The 20,296-nt window shown below is 37.4% G+C and overlaps 3 protein-coding genes and 1 pseudogene across 3 annotated transcripts; 2 read left to right on the top strand and 2 right to left on the bottom strand.

Moving 5' to 3' along the window:
• The first annotated feature begins 572 nt into the window (after positions 1-572).
• Positions 573-3,071, top strand: LOC141439666 (retinol dehydrogenase 13-like; annotated as a pseudogene).
• Positions 3,072-3,977: 906 nt separating this feature from the next.
• Positions 3,978-5,753, top strand: LOC141439703 (retinol dehydrogenase 13-like). Its single transcript, XM_074104049.1, has one exon. The coding sequence runs from the start codon at positions 4,202-4,204 to the stop codon at positions 5,111-5,113; it is 912 nt and encodes a 303-aa protein (XP_073960150.1). The 5' UTR covers positions 3,978-4,201; the 3' UTR covers positions 5,114-5,753.
• A 3,176-nt stretch (positions 5,754-8,929) lies between these two features.
• Positions 8,930-10,431, bottom strand: LOC141439690 (retinol dehydrogenase 13-like). Its single transcript, XM_074104038.1, has one exon. It carries the CDS (start codon positions 10,290-10,292, stop codon positions 9,369-9,371), a length of 924 nt encoding a protein of 307 aa, XP_073960139.1. The 5' UTR covers positions 10,293-10,431; the 3' UTR covers positions 8,930-9,368.
• A 349-nt stretch (positions 10,432-10,780) lies between these two features.
• Positions 10,781-19,839, bottom strand: LOC141439609 (uncharacterized). The gene is made up of 4 exons (XM_074103897.1): positions 19,725-19,839; positions 18,807-18,962; positions 18,047-18,181; positions 10,781-11,048 (listed from the first exon to the last, which is right to left on the bottom strand). Exons 1-4 carry the CDS (start codon positions 19,821-19,823, stop codon positions 10,887-10,889), a joined length of 552 nt encoding a protein of 183 aa, XP_073959998.1. The 5' UTR covers positions 19,824-19,839; the 3' UTR covers positions 10,781-10,886.
• Positions 19,840-20,296: the final 457 nt, after the last annotated feature.

The raw sequence follows: 20,296 nt of genomic DNA on the forward strand, positions 1-20,296 counted from the left end.
TATTTTATTTGATAATTATTATTATTAATTCTATAAAGGATTTAATGATTTGGTTGTCATGGGTTTAAAGCTTTGTGATTTGTCCCAAAAAAAAATCCCCCAAAGTTTAATAAAATAGGTTTTCATGAAAACATAAAAAAAAATATAATTTCATATCCTGTGAGAATATCGGGACAAGAAGTAGCCTATGTGTTATCCAGATCTTCTGACTTTCACAAATCAAATTTCATCTAAATCCATACTCACACACACATACTTTCGCATTTGTAATATTAGAAGGATTTAGGTCTCTTCAAGGTCAGAGTGAATAGGCTGCTACTAAATCAGTGAGTTACATCTTTGGCCTTATCTGTACTTAGAGACATCAGGTGAGATTATAAAACAATCGCTGATTTTTTAATTAAAAGAATTACGAACTTTTACAGTTGATTCCAAGATCAATCACACCAGGTAACCTTCTATTTTGATTCAGCCATTAGCCTTTTAGAACCGGTAGTATTAACCTTCAGTTAGTTTCGCTGAAGGTTATTATTTCCTTACCTTGTCGGGCTCAGTTCTCTAACAACATCAAGCAAAGGCTGTCATATTTCCGCAATAATGAGACTACGCGACGAGTTCTCACCATGTGAGACAGACACACGTTTGGATGGTAAAGTGGCTATCGTAACCGGCGCCACTACAGGCACTGGGCTAGAAACAGCCAAGAACTTGGCCAACGAGGTGCAAGGTAATCATAGCCAGCAGAAACCTCGCTAAACTAGAAGACGCTAGAAAACACGATCATAAAAGCAGCAGGCCACGACAACGTTGTTGCAAGGACCATGGATTTTGAGTCGTTGGCATCCGTGAGAAGTTTCGTGCATGAGACCTTGATGCTTGAGCCCAGGTTGGATATACTTATCAACAACATCGGTGCGATTGGCTTGGAAGACAGATTGACAGAAGACGGGCTTCAAACAATGATGCAAGTGAACTATTTCGGATCATTTCTACTGACATTCTTGCTTTTCCCGTTCATGAAAGCCTCCGCCCCCAGTAGAGTTGTGAATGTGTCATCTTTAGCGTTGATTCTGGGATTCATAGACTTCGATCACATGAATGACGTCGGAAGATTCACCAACTTTCAGTATTACTGTAACGCGAAATTGGCTGATGTCTTGTTTACTGTGGAAATGGATAGACGTGTCAGAGGAAGCGGGGTGAATGTATACAGCATGGACCCGGGTTTCGTAAAGTCCGAGTTTTTCAGAAATCTGAAGAACGAGGATCTTAAGAAGCTGTTGAATGCGGGGCTGCAGTTGATTGGTAGCCCTTTGGATAGGGTTGCTACGATGCCCGTGTTTCTGGCTGTGGACCCTCGCGTGGAGAATGAGAGTGGAAAGCATTTCCGGGAATGTAAGGAGTTTTACAGCACATGGTTTGCTAATGACACTGCGTTGACAAGTAGCCTCTGGGAAGAAAGCAAGAGCCTCGTGGGGATCACACCCGAAGAGGATTGGGAAATATAATTAAGAACAGTTATCATTGGCTCAAGAATTCTGGTTCACGATGTACATTGCACAGAAAAACGTAACATTAAATTCTTAAGCCGCATCCACATTTATCTGTCGTATTGTGTCGTGACGCATCAGAACGGTATCGGTTTCTAACATTACATTTTATATGATTGCGTTAACATTTTATCTAATGCAGTGTGTTGTGACGGCTTGTGTTTTGTCGCATAAAAGCTATAAAGATATATAGAGAGAGAGAGAGAGAGAGAGAGAGCGAGAGAGAGCATCACAACACATCACGACAGATAAATGTGAACGCGGCTTTATACGGGGCCTTTTGTAAAAATAAGTTGTTTAATTAAAATTGTGGAAATGAACTATATGCTGACTATATGCTGGAAACACGAACAGCGCCTCTAGCGGAACGTTTGCGATGTTCGTGTTTCCATACAAATTGAGATTTTACGCGAACGCGATCGAGACGTATTTTGTAACCGAAACATTACACTAGGGGTACTGGGCCTAAAACGCGTCAGCGTAGTATGGTGGTGGTGGTGATAGTTAGGTTCATGTGATTTGTGTGTGTTCTTACATTGTGAAGGTGGAGGAACTGCATGAACACATTTCTTGCATAGACTTAGCAATCATAAGCTCGCGGGTGATCAAAGTAATTATTTTTAGTTCTTTTATTTTTCTCAGAATTACAAGTTTTCAGGGTTATTATGAGTTATGTGCAACATAAAGTAAGTACCTAAGTCGTCGAGCGCTAATGATGATTGTGTAAAATAACACTTGCATGCTAATTTAATTCTATGCTGTTTCTGCTGTACGAGTAGGTAGGTATTACCTAGGAATCAAGGAAAAGTGATCCTTGTTCCATTATATGTACGCAGAGATTGTGCATTGTGGCCAATAATGTATCAAAACGATTGTTTTTAACTCCCGACGCAAAAAGAGGGGTGTTATAAGTTTGACCGCTATGTGTGTCTGTCTGTGTGTTTGTCTGTGGCACCGTAGCGCTTAAACGGGTGGACCGATTTGAATGCGGTTTTTTAAATTTTCAAACCAGGTTTTCTAGCGATGGTTCTTAGACATGTTTCATCAAAATCGGTTTAGCCGTTTCAAGATCATCAGCTCTTTTGTTCGCTGCGGTAGGAAGCTTAGACGCATAGCGGGTATTTACTTTACTTCCAAACATATTTGAGACCTAAACTTTGAAACACCCATATATGCTATATAACTATGCGAGATTATGGAATGCTCGGCCTGATGCTGCAGCCAGAACACTAGTAGATAATCTCTTGATAAAACCATAGCAGATATATCGTGTTTAGATTCGTTTCGATTAGTATTTGATTCTACATACAATGCAGTGGTGGAAACACGACGAGCTGATGCTACAACCAAGATATCGAGCACACCAGTATACTCTTGAAAAAATAATAGCAGATATGTCGTGTTTTATTCCTTTTGATCAGTATTTGATTCTACATACAATGCAATGGTGGTAACAAGATGAGCTGATGCTGCAGCCAAGATATCCAACACACTAGTACACTTTAAAAAAAAAATATCAGTTTAAAAAACATGAAATAAAAACTTAAATTTAAAATTTAAAAACCCCCGACATAAAAAACGCCAGCAAAAATAAAAATAAAAACGCCCGAAAAATAACGCTGCTAAAAAGACAATTAAAAAGTAAAAATAATTATGCACTACCTACTGTTGCCCGCGACTTCATCTGCGAAGAATTCGTTTATCCCTATCCCGCGGGGACTATGCTGATTTCCCGCAAAATAAGCCTAAGTTATTTTAGTATAAGTATCTAGTCATATTTTTTATCTAAGCATCGTCGGTGTCGGGGGACCGCTAAGGTTCATACTTTAAAAAATTCAACATATGTACTTTAGTTTCCTGTTCACCTTGTGGGCGTGTGGGTGACGTGAGTTATCCGGGTCAATATATTTAATATAATATCAATGTTTCCACGGTTGAAAGGCTAATTCATCATCTAAGTTACATTTTTTGCTAAATACTTGAAACAACTCAAACGACAGAGAAAAATACACTGACTCCGAACATGTACAGTCAGCCAAATAAGTGGGTCTATCAATTTTGAAACAAGCTCATGTATGTTTTATGGCATAAAACAATAATGCCAATTGCGACATATTCATTTGACAGGAACTTGTTTAAAAATTGATAGACCACTTATTTGGCTGACCGTACAAGTTCGGAATCAGCGAATTTTTCTCTGTCGTTTGTCTATGACATACTAACGATTATCAGCTTTAGGGTGGATAAGTAATTTAGCCCCCAAAGTTTAATAAAATAGGTTTTCCTGAAAACATAAAAAAGGTTTATAATTTCATATCCTGTGAGAATATCGGGACAAGAAGTAGCCTATATGTTTTTCCAGATCTTCTGACTTTCACAAACCAAATTTCATCCAAATCCACCCCCCCCCCCCCCCACCACACACACACACACATCAGGTGAGATTATAAAACAATCGCAAAAAGATTTACAGTTCATTACCAAGATCAACCACACCAGATAACTTTTAATTTTGATTCAGCCATTAGCCTTTTAGAACCGGTAGTATTTACCTTCAGGTACTTTCGCTTCGCTGAAGGTTATTATTTCCTTACCTTGTCGGGCTCAGTTCTCTAGCAACATCAAGCAAAGGCTGTCATATTTCCGCAATAATGAGACTACGCGACGAGTTCTCACCATGTGAGACAGACACACGTTTGGATGGCAAAGTGGCTATCGTGACAGGCGCCACTTCAGGCACTGGGCTAGAAACAGCCAAGAACTTGGCTAAACGAGGTGCCAAGGTAATCATAGCCAGCAGAAACCCCGCTAAACTAGAAGACGCTAGAAACACGATCATAAAAGCAGCAGGCCACGACAACGTTGTTGCAAGGACCATGGATTTCGAGTCGTTGGCATCCGTGAGAAGTTTCGTGCATGAGACCTTGATGCTCGAGCCCAGGTTGGATATACTTATCAACAACATCGGTGCGATTGGCTTGGAAGACAGATTGACAGAAGACGGGCTTCAAACAATGATGCAAGTGAACTATTTCGGATCATTTCTACTGACATTCTTGCTTTTCCCGTTCATGAAAGCCTCCGCCCCCAGTAGAGTTGTGAATGTGTCATCTTTAGCGTTGATTCTGGGATTCATAGACTTCGAGCACATGAATGACGTCGGAAGATTCACCAACTTTCAGTATTACTGTAACGCGAAATTGGCTGATGTCTTGTTTACTGTGGAAATGGATAGACGTGTCAGAGGAAGCGGGGTGAATGTATACAGCATGGACCCGGGTTTCGTAAAGTCCGAGTTTTTCAGAAATCTGAAGAACGAGGATCTTAAGAAGCTGTTGAATGCGGGGCTGCAGTTGATTGGTAGCCCTTTGGATAGGGTTGCTACGATGCCCGTGTTTCTGGCTGTGGACCCTCGCGTGGAGAATGAGAGTGGAAAGCATTTCCGGGAATGTAAGGAGTTTTACAGCACATGGTTTGCTAATGACACTGCGTTGACAAGTAGCCTCTGGGAAGAAAGCAAGAGGCTCGTGGGCATCACACCCGAAGAGGATTGGGAAATATAATTAAGAACAGTTATCATTGGCTCAAGAGTTCCGGTTCACGATGTACATTGCACAGAAAAACGTAATATTAAATTCTTAAGCCCCATTCACGTTTATCTGTCGTGTAGTGTCGTGACGCATCAGCAGGGCTACTACGAAACTCGAAACTCGAAGTTCGTATCGTACGGTCCCTTTCGCTCTCGTATTAAATAGTATAAGTGTCAGAGGGACCACACGACACGAACTTCGAGTTTTGAGTTTCGTAGTAGCCCTGCAGAACGGTATCGGTTTCATACATTTTATATGGTTGCGTGCACATTTATCTAATGCAGTGTGTTGTGACGGCTTGTGTTGTGTCGCACAAAAGCTATAGAGAGAGAGAGAGACAGAGAGCATCACAACACATCACAACAGATAAATGTGAATGCGGCTTTATACGGGACATTTTGTAAAAATCAGTTGTTTAATTAAAATTGTGGAAATGGACTATATACTGACTATATGGGCTGAGTATGGCCCTTTTTGCTTCTTTCGGTACAATGTCTTTTTCTTTCTTTTTTAGTATGTAAGAGTATCTCGTATAAGGTTGTCTTAATTATTTTTAATTGTGATTTTGTTTTTGCTGTGCCGAATTTTGCCAAATAAATTTATTCTTTCTTTCTATCCTTCTTTAATACCGCTGCGTAAGACAAGTTATTAGGTATTTATTGAATCTGGTGTTACTTTGCGGAGGTCCATATCAATGAACTATGAACTGGGTTCAAAACGCGTGGTGATAGTTGAGTTACAGTGTAAAGGTAGGAACTGCATGAATTTGTTGTATAGACGTAGCAATCATAAGCTCGCGGGTGACCAAAGTAATTGTTTTTAGTTCTTTTATTTTTCTCAGAATTACAAGTTTTCAGGGTTATTATGAGTTATGTCCAACATAAAGTAAGTACCTAAGTCGTCGAGCGCTAATGATGATTGTGTAAAATAACACTTGCATGCTAATTTAATTCTACGCTGTTTCTTCTGTAGGTGGGTATTACCTAGGAATCAAGGAAAAGTGATCCTTGTTCCATTATATCCTTCCATTAGATCCTTGGCCAATGATGTATCAAAACGATTGTTTTTAGTAAATGTAGTACGACTAAATGTATCTTACCCTTATACCTACTGTTAGAGGTCTGGTGTACCTGTCCTAGCAGTGGGACGTATATAGGCTGGGATGATGATGATGATGATGAGTAATAATTCCGATCCGCATTAGCGATCCCTTCAAATAGCGAACCTACTGTGTTAAAAATAAAGTTGTGTTAAATACTTGCGATGTATACATATCATTTAATAATATTTTTAAATCTGTTTTACAAAAATATATATACCTCGTTGAGTTTCTTGCCGGATTCTTCTCAGCAGAGGTTTTTCCGAACCGGTGGTAGTTTTTTTTTTACATTCATAGTGCTTGTTATACCTAGCCTAAATTGAATAAAGATATTTTGATTTTGATTTTGATTTAGTACCTAAACGACAAGTGGCAAAAAATGTATCCTACTAAAATTAAGTTCGCCTTTGTACTTGTATCTGTGTAGGTAGGTACCTGTATTTTTATGCGAAATAAATATTCATTGTTATTATTATTATTTGTATAAGAATAAGAATAAGAATAAGAATGGTTTATTGGCTGATAAAAATAGATACACATACAGAAACACTGAAATATACACATCCATGCCTATTCCTACCAGCCAAAATGGCCGCCACTCAGCTGTGTGTCGCGAAAAGATCTGAAGATTATTTCGCAACGCTGATTTTCAGTGACGCCAGTTACAGTTACATAGGTGGCTGTCACCAGGGACACATCCCAGTATCAGACTGACTATATTACGAATCAGTACTTGTTACAAAACGCTAGGATTAGGTACAGGACGAAACATTCAGTTACAGTTTACTTATAACAATCAGTAATTATAGAAACATTGCGTGTGTGTGTGTTTTTGTGCGAAGGATGAGTACGTACCCACTCAGTGATTTATTTATTTATTTCATCATCAGCCTACAGCAGTCCACTGCTGGACATAGGACTCTTCCATGGCGCGCCACAACACTCTGTCTTCAGCCCCTCGCATCCATCCGCCGCCAGCGATCCTCTTAAGGTCAAGACCTCTTAAGGTGATTTATTTAGTGACTGCCAATTGGGATTGGGATTTGTGTTTTTTCTTTGTTTTTTATTATTATTTACGCTAAAACGGCTGATCAGTTTTAGACGAAACTTGATATTATTATTCATATTCATTTATTCGTTGCAGCCATGGTATTATGAGATGACAAATAAATATTACAGTGCTACATGGACCCTGCTAGGGCAAAACAACCACTTATCCTTAACTTATTCTAGGATTCATGCTAATATTAATATTTTTACTTTTTTTATGTAGGTGGGTATAGGTAATCCGGACATCACTATTTCTATGAAGTACTTTCGAAATTAAAATCTATCGAGACTACCTAATTGTGTTTCTGGTTCTTGGCATGTAAGTATGAATATATTCAGTTTCAAAAATATGCACTAAAGCCGCAATAAGGCCGTGGCATTTTTGAGTGGATAGAACAGATATTTATTTTTGCTCTCGACTGTACGAAAAACAATACCTTTTACCTTCCTCCAAAATTCTCAGGATCTTTTAGGATATTTTTAGGAATAACATCTAAAATTGAGGGAAAGGATTAGGTACTTAAGGCAACCTTAATAATAAAAATCCTAACCAATTGCTGACTCATTAACACTCACCCTAAATACTTGGAACTATTAAATCCTAAATGTATTTCCCTTTATGATGAAACAAACATAAGGATTTTGTGAGATTCACTAGCCAGTTTCAAATAAAGGTATTGCGCGTAACAGATGCCCTCATATGCACTGGTCACACAATGCCTACAATGACTGTGAATTGGATCGTGGGACGCAAAGCATATATATATATATGCCTTGCGTCCACGATCATAATATATATATATATAGTGTGTGTGAAATTGCACCGTAAAAAGCTATTTGCACACTACAATCATCGCTGATGGGAGACACCCGGATAGCCGACTGGTTAGAGAACCTGATTACGGATTGTGTTTTGTGTTCGATCCCCGGTCGGGGAGATGCAAGTAGGTATGAAGAATATCAATGTTTCCACGGTTGAAAGGCTAATTAAGTGGGTCTATCAATTTTGAAACAAGTTCATGTATGTTTTATAGCATAAAACAATAATGCCAATTGCGACATATTCATTTGACAGGAACTTGTTTAATAATGATGGACCACTTATTTGGCTGACCGTACAAGTTCGGAATCAGTGAATTTTTCCGTGTCGTTTGTTTATGACATACGATTATCAGCTTTAGGGTGGTAGACCACATATTTGGCTGATGGTACTTACAACATAACTTAATTTCTCAAAAAATTTTGCTTAGATGCATTAGCCTTTCAACCGTCGGTTAGTTCTTTGAAACTTTGACGTTAAATATGATTGATTATATATATACTTACTAGTCTTTGCCCGTGACTTCGTCTGTTAAGAATTCTCAGGAACTATACCATTTTCCTGGATAACTATCCCATGTCCTTCCCAGGGTCTCTCCATACCAAATTGCAAGTAAATCGGTTCAGCGGGTTAACCACAAAGAGGTAACAGACAGACTAACAAACAGAGTTACTTTTGTATTTATAATATTTTTAATATTATAGTTATTATATAGTACTTTTAGGGGGTGTTTCACCATCCATTGATTAGTGTTAACTGACGGTTAAATGTGATGCCGTCTCTCTTTGTTTTGTTCGAATATATGGAGACGGCATCACATTTAACCGTCAGTTAACACTAATCAATGGATGGTGAAACAGCCCCTTAGTCTTAGCTTTTGTCCGTGACTCCATCTGTGGAGGATTCGCTAATCGCTATACCGCGGGAACAATGGCATTTTCCGGGATAAAAACTATCGTATATGTTTTTAACAGGGTCTCCAACTATTTCCGTATCGGACCTGGCTTATTGAAGGAAAAAACTTGCACCTCATCATAAAACTTTACTTGACCAATTAAATAAGTATCTACTAGGTACCTAGTTATATTTTTTTTTGTAACCTTCTGTTTTAAATAGGTACAATCGTTTTAGCTGAGGGTACTTTTTGTTTGTTGACTTGACTTGAATTGTCACCTTTTCGATTCTTTGTCAAATTTCAGATACTTAAAAAAAAACCTTATATAAATGGCACACTAAAATTGCTTCCGTGATTTTTCAATTCAACATTGTTCAATACCTATATCTTCATAATAACATTGTTCTTCCCAATCATCTTCATCTTTAATATTCACCAGCTTTTTTGAAACATTCCAAAGCTTCCTCGTCAAATCGTCGTCACTTGTCAACCAGTGGTTCAGCCATTTCATACAAAATTTATAATGTTTACCACTAACTGCCATCAACTCTGGCGCAGCAGCTAAATATGCTATCTGATCTCCTACATTTTCCTTCGGCTGTCCAATAATTTTGATGAAAAAATTTGCCACATTCTTAATACCTCCCGGGATTTCCTTGAATATATCGGTATCAGGAACTACAAAGGGGTCAAAACTGTTAGCAGTTACTCCAGAACGGAGTAGACGTTTACTTAACTCCACATTGAATAATGATACAGCCAACTTTGAATTGCTTAGCGATTCTATGAAAGAATATCTGCCAATGTCATTCCAATGGTCGAAATCAATGGTGCCTATATACATGGAGCTAGCACTGCCATTGATAATTCGGCTAGGTGCCGATTTATGTAGAAGAGGTATCAAAAGATACGTGAGCAAAAAAACGCCGAAATAATTCACTTGCATTGTTAGATTCAGTCCGTCTTCTGAGAGTCGATCGGGTAGACCTATTGCACCAGCATTATTAATCAATATATCCAATCGATGTTCATTAAGAATAGTTTCTGTAACAAAATTTCTTACAGATTTAAAGGAGCCAAGATCCATTGCCCTGTAAGCGATGTCGTCATTGCCAGTTTCTGTTTGTAGTTGTTCTTTGGCAAGTTTGAGTTTGGTTTCGTTTCGGCTAGCTATGATCACTCTAGCCCCTCGTCTCGCCAGATTCTTTGCCGCTTCATATCCAACCCCTGAGCCACCACCGGTAACTATGGCCACTTTACCGTCTAGCCTAGCAACAGTGTCACACATTTTGTATCACAAGTCGTCTTGAATCGAATTCAAAAGCAACACTGAGAACCTAGCCAGGAACTTGTTGTTTATGACAGGAAAACTGGTTTTGAATTATTTATAAATATAATAACTGCCAGGTATCTTTAAATTTTAGACACGTCCGCGTACGTCACTGTCTTTATTAATATCGGTACTTTGCGGAAGTATTTATGCGAATATTGTTTTTATATGCACGTCAATTTATTGTTGGAAATATAGGTATCAAGCATTAAAAAGATAGAAAAACAAAAAACAAGATGTGTTAAATTTGTATTACATAAACAATACATTAGATGTCTAAAACAATCAAGTGCTGTTAATTTAAATAAAGCTGTAAGGAGTTATAAAAAATCTATCTATTTATTATGGAGTTTGATATTATTTCTATAATTAAACACAGTTTAACCTCACTAAGTATATTTTGTGTACAAATACAAATATACAAATATATGAATGAGCACCACAATCAGTAAATTAAGTTGACATAGTAACAAAGACAAAATAGAATTAATTATATAAACCAATTAATTATTATTGTGTAAGACCGTGGTGCCCTCTAAGACAACTTTGCCCTTACTTGATGCGTACAGAGCAATACATGTCAAATATTTTCTCCTTGGTCGCAGTCAGGAAGAATGCGGCAGTGACTTTGCCAGTGTCCCCTTTCTTAAGCATCGGGAGAGGCATCGGAAAGTTCTTAGGCGGGATCTCTATATTGAAATATCTGTATCTTCCCTGCAAAAGAACATCGAGTTTTTGTAACAATTGCAATTCTCTTAAGCCCAGTTTAAGTAGGTAGTTATAGGTACATTGCGGCGCTCGATTGGCCACTTCAAACTCGTTACCTTTACGTCTCGCAATGTAATACAGCACAACTTGCACCATTTTTCTTGCAAGTGTAAACTTATGAATGAAAGAAATATGAAAACCAGCATTATGAGTACAAACATATCTTAGTGACAACGTTATGAATTACGATATTCTGATAAGTGTCTATTATGACCTCAGTTGGTAGTAGTACAAATTTATGACAAATAAAATTATGAAGTAAAAATTTCTGAAGAGTGAGGATTCTGGATACAAATCGGTAGCAGGAAAAAAGATCGCATGATCGATTTTATGCGAGTCAATATGGACCCGCGCAGGCGACATTCGTCATTCGTCTGGCATCCCCAGCCGGATGCGGACGTCTACGCGCTGTGCATGAAATACCTTCTCAATAACTGAGTGAAAGTATTATATTGATCTTAAAAACCCTACAGTAAAAGGTTGGTAATAGCACAGGTAATAGTTAATTGGTAAACAACATAATTTACCACTGTTGAAAAAAAGGGAAAATATAAACTGCACAAATTTGTTATATCCGCTTCGCATACCTACAAGCCAGTAATAACATAGTCCTGTTCAAATACTTATTCATACTTACTTACTTAATATCTACCTACTTGGTATAGCATGGTAGACAGAAGAGAAATTTCACTGACTAAATAAAATCGTACCTACCTAATTTTAATTGGTTTACTTGGGTTGATACTGATATTTTGCAAGTACCTTACGTAATGATATTTGTAGTTTCAACAACACAAGCTGATAATTAAACCATTTCTCGACAGATTAGGTGCGAAGCGGAGGACACATAGGTAAAAATGTACAAACCTAAGTGCAATGCTTATAGTCTATACGACTTAAATGGCTACGCAAACCAGTCGTTTTATATTAGGTATTTCGTAATGAGTAAATGGTCACAAAATATTATATCCCGGTCTACTTGAAAGTGGGAAAAATGCATTGTAGTCATTAAGATAAAGAATTAAGAGGTATAATTAGTGTTCGTAATATCTACTTATATATTTACTTACTATTTTATTAATATGTTAGTAAGCTCTTCTCATTTGTTGCATAATCCATCACGTATGTAAAGTCTAATTATAGTAATAATAATAATCTATACCTATAACAGTTTGAGGTGTGGTTTTGAAATTTGGAGCATATACGTAGCTCACAAGTCTCAATAAATGAACCAAATTTGACATGTTTATGTAAAATATTTTTGAATTATGAGGGGGTCAAAAGTGGCTCCAAATGATTCGGGCAAAATTACACACGGTGCTGCTCGCCAGTTCTGTTATCTTGAACTTGGCTTGTCTAGATAATCATTTAATGTTTTACATTAGGTGTAACTAAAGAAAGAGTAGTAGTTGGATATATTATGAAATGTCGTAACTAGAAAACGTAATTTATACTTTAGCATTTTACTTGTTTAAATGAACATTAACCCGAATGACCGAACATTATTGATACTGTAATAATTATCTAAGTAGATATATGACCTTAGTGAATTTGATTCCTTTCTCACTATTATTTCCATTAACCTGTCCTCTCCCAGAGGCACAAATTTGTGCCCAACTTCCTTTGATCCTGTTATCCTGGGAGATGACAGATTAAAGCCCGATAAGACTACCTACCCTCAATGCGAAATAAATAAAATCGAACCATGCAATCTACTTTTCATTTCGACTGTGAGGAAAGTAAATCCTACCCAGTTGCAATGAGGGCTATCGCGTATGAATTCGCCACTAGAGGCGCTAGTGTAGCGTGAGGTCTCCGAAATGTCAAATCTCATAATTTTTGGGTGAGCTACGCGGGTTTATTTATAATTAGAATAATTTTGTGAATATTTTGCAATATCTGAAATTAATTATGGCAAATATGCGTTCCGGGGCAATGAATGTCTGTGTTTTGAGACAGTTTTGTCTTTCGGAAACCTTTGTCCTCCCTTTTTTCCGAACAAAACGGGAACTATGCAACACTGTGGCTTGCTCGATAGTTTTATGGTACGGTTTTAAGGTGTATTAAATATAATTTTAATCTAAACTTTGTTTTCACGCCCGTAATAACAGACTTCAAAAGCCATACTTAAAAACCTTACGCAACAGTGCGCCATCTAGTGAGACAAAAAACGATAGCCCTCATTTTAAACGGATGTTTGGCGTTCTATCTCCAGGTCCTTCTTCACGTCACGAACGTGCACCTAGATGGCCATTCCGAAACGTGGTAAAAATTACATGCTATCTTGGCATTATGGGGGCAGCAGAAACGAGCAATAATTTTAAATGTTGATACAGATAATCAATCAAATCAGGAGTGATTATCGAAAATTGCAAAAAAAAATAGACCAACTGTAAAATGTTTTTATGTGAACCTAATCATAATAAACACGTCGTTTAATGTTTGGGCGAGTTTAGTTCTTAACCGGTGGTCCCTGAAAGAACTCGAAGCGGTCCGCGAAGCCATCAACAACAAATAGACAAAACGACGCGCCAGTACCGGTCGCAACCGTGCAACAACAACGTGGTCCAAATACAAATAGACAATTGGTCAGCCAATCAAATGTAACAGCCACGCTGCAATTTGCAACATGCAATATAATGACCAAAGGCTGGTAACAGCCACGCACAATTAGTGTCATTTGCTGATCTCAGCAATTAATAATGATCAAAGGTTGGTAACAGCCACGCACAATTAGTGTCAATTGCTGATCTCAGCAACTATAATGACCAATGGCTGGTAACAGCCACGCACAATTAGTGTCAATTGCTGATCTCAGCAACTATTAATGACCAAAGGTTGGTAACAGCCACGCACAATTAGTGTCAATTGCTGATCTCAGCAATTATAATGACCAATGGCTGGTAACAGCCACACACAATTAGTGTCAATTGCTGATCTTAGCAACTATAACGACCAAAGGCTGGTAACTTAAGTTACAGAATAGCCATAATGCACATACTATAAAGTATTTTTCACCTCAGCACCTCAAACAGGCAGGTTTTGCTATTAAAAGTCAGTAAGCAAAATCGCATTTTGCTCACTCCGTGAGACAAAGTAACTTTTAATTACTTTATTGAATGTAGAAGACAGTGCTGGGTCTGCTCACTGAATTCCAAGTATTTGAACTTCACTTTGATTTGTCACTTTCACTTGAATATAATAAAATGTAATAGCGATGACATTTGACATTTAATTTAAATTAATAATGAAAAATCGGTAACAGATAATTTATCAATTGCTGACTTAGCAACTATAATTTCCAAATGCTGGTACTTAAGTTACAGAATAAATATGCACTGCTTGTATTTTTCAACGCGTTCCCTTGCTATTAAAGTTGTAATAAATATTTGTCAATTGCCTTTTAAACTTATTGAATGGAATACAGTATGTTGCTCAATGAATTCCAATATTTGAAAACTTTGATTTGTCATTAGCGATACCTTCAAATAGCAGAATACTGATAAAATACAGTTAAGTTAAATTAATGTTATGAATCATCATGTCAGCCGAAAGACGTATAATGAAACATATATTAAAAAATATTTCCAAAATGTTAATATTTTCCGTTCCTAATAATAAAGTTTAAAACCTTGTTTTTAATAACGGTTCCGTATACTCTACTTTTAGAGTTGGAATAAATATTTGTCAAATTGAATGAATTTGCAACTATGTTATATTTATAAGTATGTTGCAAACAATAGAAATCCTAATAAAATCATATTAAGGTTTAATAATATATATTATATATTAATAAGAAACTGTTGACTGACAGTTGACTTATAGATCAACGCACAGCCTAAACCGCTAGGCCTAGAAACTTGAAATTTAGTACAGAGTTTTTTTATGGTTTAAGTGAGCACTAAGAAAGGATTTTTAGAAATTCATCCCCTAAGGGGGTGAAATAGGGGGGTGAAGTTTATATGGAATTTTTTTCACTTCTGGCCTTAGACGTATGAAAATAGGTAGGTATATAAGTTCTCGATTAGAATTAAAAATTATCTGTGTAGCTGAAATGGATAAAATTACCCCTAAAGGGGTAAAATGGAGGAGGGGGTGAAGTTTATATGGAATTTCCTCATTTCTGGACTTAGAAGTATGAAAATAGGTGTATATAAGTTCTCGATTACAATTAAAAATTATCTGTCTAGGAGAAATGAATAAAATTCCTCCCTAAAGGGGTAAAATGGGGGATAAAGTTTGTATGTTTTTTTTTAATTTCTGGACTTAGAAGTATGAAAATAGGTGTATAAGTTTTAGATTACAATTAAAAATTATCCGTGTAAGTGAAATGGATAAAATTCCCCGCTAAAAGGGTAAAATGGGGTGTAAAGTTTGTATGAAAATTTTCTCATTTCTGGCCTTAGAGGTATGAAAATAGGTTACAAGTTCTCGATTACAATTAAAATTTATCTGTGTAGGTGAAATGGATAAAATTACCCCTAAAGGAGTAAAATGGGGGGTAAAGTTTGTATGGAATTTTTCTCATTTCTGGTCAGCATTATGAAAATTGGTATACTTACAGTATCCTGATTAAAAATAAAAATGATCTGCGTAGGCAAAGATAAAGAAAGAAGAAGTAGCTTTCTACTTATTAGGGGGGAGTTTCTATGAGACTTCCTTATTTCTAGACTTAAAAATATGACTGGTCAAAATGTAAAATGATCCGTATGATGTTGGTGACTTCAATGGGGGAGGGGATTTTTCATACAAAATGTACAACTAAAATGTCGAAATTAAATTGATATTTAAAATGATGTGTGAAAAAAAATTGCAAATAAGTATGCAATAGGTACATACGTACCTAACTTAAAAATTTCTAATCGGGTTGTGCATAATAAAAACAATAATATTAATATAAGCGTAATTTTTGTGTGATTATCTGTTCTTATTTATCTTTTACCTAATTTACAAAATATTATGTACAGTGCAATTTCGAATATATACTTCGGATTCTAGAGTAAGATTCGGTTCACGCCGGAAGCACACGAGATAATTAATTTACTCTCGTGCTTTGCATAAAACTTTTCATAAACTAGCTTCAAAACTGGTAAAAAATGTTGTTTATAGCGAAGTACTTTAGTAAACTGTTACCTATCGTTTACGGCAGTACTTCGCTTTGTACAGATACAAATGTCACAATTATAATTATAACGGGGGTTAATTAAAACATATGCCCTGATAACTAAAGTATTTACACGCGAACGAACTCGCGGGCAAAAGCTAGTAAATTATATTTACTGTTCAACCTTTTAATTACACATAGGCTTTTTGCAGTAATAAAAAATATGACATATTTTACAAGGATCTCTAATTTTAAGTTCAAATTACAATGATGATTATGAAATTTGTAACTGCCATGCGGTTATAAAACCGTTACATTATTCATGTAAAGGGCCACGCAATATTAATTATTTTTCAAACGGCCATGAGGTTATACAACTGTTACATTATTCATGTAAAGGGCCATGCAAAAAATAGACAAAAATACATTTTACATACTACAAGTCGCCTCAAAATGTCTCATTCATACATTGCCTAACTTAGATCACTTTAACTGTGAGGGCGAACCAATATCGGTGTGCAACCGTTGGGAAAATGGACGAGAGGCTTGGAGATTTACCTAATAGCGGCAGGTATCGAGACGTCGGCTCAAAAAGGGACCACGTTAGGTACTAATGTAGGGGATTAGCCTTGCCAGAGGTACCTACATTATACCTTGTCCGGAGCCTTTACAAGTAAGCAAGATACCTGACCCTGACCTGACCCTTCGAAAAAACAAACAGAGACGAACTCAAACAAACAGACAGAGATACAAAGATATAAAGACTGACGCAAACGTTGTCATAAAAATTGACGTATAAACTAAATATGTCTGTGACTGTGCCTGTGGTTTTGCCTGTGGCTGTGTAAAAAGTTACAAAAAATCTGAAGCAGCAGCTGCTATACACGGCTCTAGCTACGATTTATGCAAAGTATCATTTATATTTACCTATCTACAAAAGAGCCGTGGTGGCCTAGTGGTTTGACCTATCGCCTCTCAAACAGACGGTCGTGGGTTCAAACCCCGGCTCGCACCTCTGAGTTTTTCGAAATTCATGTGCGGAATTATATTTGAAATTTACCACGAGCTTTGCGGTGAAGGAAAACATCGTGAGGAAACCTGCACAAACCTGCGAAGCAATTCAATGATGCGTGTGAACAACGTCAACACGTAAAACAACGTCAATTGGTGTCTTAAATATTGAAATTCCACCATCTACATTTCTGTATTGAAATACACTAGTCTAGTTTGTATTAAATGTTTAAAATCCTTAAAGGGCTGTTTCACCATCCATTGATTAGTGTTAACTGGCGGTTAGGTGTGATGCCGTCTCTATTTGTTTTGTTCGAATAGACGGAGACGGCATCACATTTAACCGTCCGTTAACGCTAATCAAATGGATGGTGAAACAGCCCCTAAATGTACCAAATCTGGCAGCTGAAGTTTGTTTACATTTAGTAACTTTAGGACAAATTATTCAATAAATTTATTATTATTATCTCTAATCTAATCATGAAATGTCCTTCTTGGAAAACTAAGTAATTAAGGTTCTTAACATTGAATATAGGGTAAATGGATGGTTCCCATTCTATTGACATTGATTTTTACCCGCCAAAAATATTCAATGAAAACGAGTCGTATAGGTAGTGCCACGAGAGTTGAAGTGAATGACACACACAGCTACATGAAGAATTGATAGCATAAAAGGAGAATGAATGAAATTAATGAGTGAATGTAGTCTGTAATTCTTGTGTGCGTGACCTCAAGTCTGGTGGCACTATCTAAAATTAATAATAAGGAAATCGACTTGTTCTGGCTTTTACCACCGAAGACAAGTTCGGAAAATTTGTGATTTACTTACAGTTTGTACCGGACACACCGACAAATTGGAGTACATTTTGATGAATTCGACCATCCAGGGCTTGTCAACGGCGTCGCACACGCGGTTTTGTATTTCCACCGTGTTACCGTTGTGTAACATGTAAGAAGCATGGAACTGAAAACAACTTGTTTGTTGACTATTCCTTCTCCTTTTTCATTCGATATAAAAAGTAAGTTTTTGATAAAAAAAAAAAACATTTCTAATAAGTAGGTATAAGCCTCTTGGTCAGTTGTACTACTTACCTACTTGTATTATCATTCAAATTCGTACCTAAAATTTCAAGTCTATGCTATTAACCGTCGAGGAGTTCCATCCTGCAAAGACGATTCTGGCCGGACCACCAGAATTTCACAACGAGATTATGAGATGCGGGGTGAGACGAGAATTGAAATTTGTGTGGCGGCGGCGGCGCCCGTGGCTACCTCGCCTCGCCGGTGGAAAATATCCTTTACGGTGAAGGAAAACATTCAATGTGAAACATTCAGTGTGTGTGTGAAGTTTTCAGTACGCACACAACCTACTACACATCTGCAAGAATACTCAAGCTTTGACCACAATCACAAAGCTGAGAGCCTACTACGAAATTCAAAAATCAAAGTTCGTATCGCTAATATTATTTAATACGAGAGTGAGAGAGATTTCCGAATTTCGTAGTACTAGCCCTTGTGATGGCAAGCAAGATGTAGACCAATATGGAGCACGCTTTCAAAATGATGATGATGGTCATAATAAAACAAACCGTGATGTTGTTGCCCCATGGTTGGTGTATAGTCGCAGTCATGTTGGTCTTATAAGGCTCGTTGCGCCGGCGCCGCGCTGTGAAGATCTGCACGTCCGATATGTACTTCGGGTTCATGAACTTCAATACCGCCCGCTCTTGCACTATCTGGATTGACTGCAGAAATAGCGCGAGGGTTGAGGATCACATATTTATGGTTTCTTCGCCCATATTCGAAATTTGAAGTCATAATTTAATATATTTAGGTATACCGCTCACCGCTAGATGAACTGGGACGAGTTTAAAAAAATTACAGCTGCTTTTATTTCAGCAGGAAAGTGGTTTCGCTCATCCATCTCGCGCCCTAACATACGAGTAGCGCTCTTTCTCTTTATAAATAAATAAATAAATATCATGGGACACTTGACACCAATTGACCTAGTCCCAAACTAAGCAAAGCTTGTACTATGGATACTAGACAGCGGATAAACATACTTATATAGATAAATACATACTTAAATACATATTAAACACCCAAGACCCGAGAACAAACATTCGAATTATTCATACAAATATCTGACCCGGCCGGGAATCGAACCCGGGACCTCAAGCTTCGTAGTCAGGTTCTCTAACCACTTGGCCATCCGGTCGTCTATCGGTCGTCGGTCGTTATGGTAGTAATATTCCAAATCTAAGCTTGAAGTACACTACTTAATGAGAGAAGTACCTACATACTCGTACCTAAGTGTCTGCACTTTATTAAAAATTGAAGGATAACCTCTGTCCGTTGGCCAAGAATATTTTGTAGCTAATTATCCTACTTAGTTTACATCTGTAAAAAAATAGTGCCAGTTGCCTCAATATATTGCAACTTGCACGATTTTTCTTGTAGGTCTAAACTTTGCTTTAGATTTAATTAATCTACAGTTAAATACTCACCCCATCAACAAATTGCATGAAATATATTGCAACACAAATGCAACTGAAAAGTTTTAAATAATTCATTAGATGATGTTTTGAATGATTTTTCAGTTCCATCGTCACGGCTTGTTGAGGTATGTGGTTATATCCAAATGATGTCGTTAGCGATTGCCACTGTTTGGGTAAATCATGGTAGCATTAGCAGATTTAGGGTTCACTATTAACATGTGGTAACCGTTGGGGCCATATAGCATGGCCGAAGGTTCCGAGTGTTGACGGGATCGGCAAGCGCAGCGTAGGACGTTCAGCAACGATATGGACGGATGACCTGGTCAAAGTCGCGTGTTCACAGTGGATGCAAGCCGCTTCCAACTGAAGCAACTGGACGTCTATGGGGGAGGCCTATGTCCAATAGTGGACGTCCTACGGCTGATATGATGATGATGATGATGATGATGTAGGAGGAGGAAAGTTCTCAAATGGCGACCATGAACCGGAAGACAAGGCGTTGGCAGGCCTTGGGCCTTGGTGTACTGACAACATCGTGAGAGTTGCAGGCAACTGGTGACAAGTGGCGAGTTGTCGTTCAT

This window comes from Choristoneura fumiferana, chromosome 21 (genome assembly GCF_025370935.1).
Source record: "Choristoneura fumiferana chromosome 21, NRCan_CFum_1, whole genome shotgun sequence".
Lineage (NCBI taxonomy): Eukaryota > Metazoa > Arthropoda > Insecta > Lepidoptera > Tortricidae > Choristoneura > Choristoneura fumiferana.

Coding starts and splice junctions, on each gene's coding strand:
- LOC141439703 (XM_074104049.1), top strand. CDS start 4,202: ATGAGACTACGCGACGAGTTCTCACCATGTGAGACAGACACACGTTTG.
- LOC141439690 (XM_074104038.1), bottom strand. CDS start 10,292: ATGTGTGACACTGTTGCTAGGCTAGACGGTAAAGTGGCCATAGTTACC.
- LOC141439609 (XM_074103897.1), bottom strand. CDS start 19,823: ATGGAACTGAAAAATCATTCAAAACATCATCTAATGAATTATTTAAAA. Junction 18,963..19,724: donor TCATGCAATTTGTTGATGGG/GTGAGTATTTAA, acceptor CTATTTCTGCAG/TCAATCCAGATAGTGCAAGA. Junction 18,182..18,806: donor CATGGGGCAACAACATCACG/GTTTGTTTTATT, acceptor AGTTGTTTTCAG/TTCCATGCTTCTTACATGTT.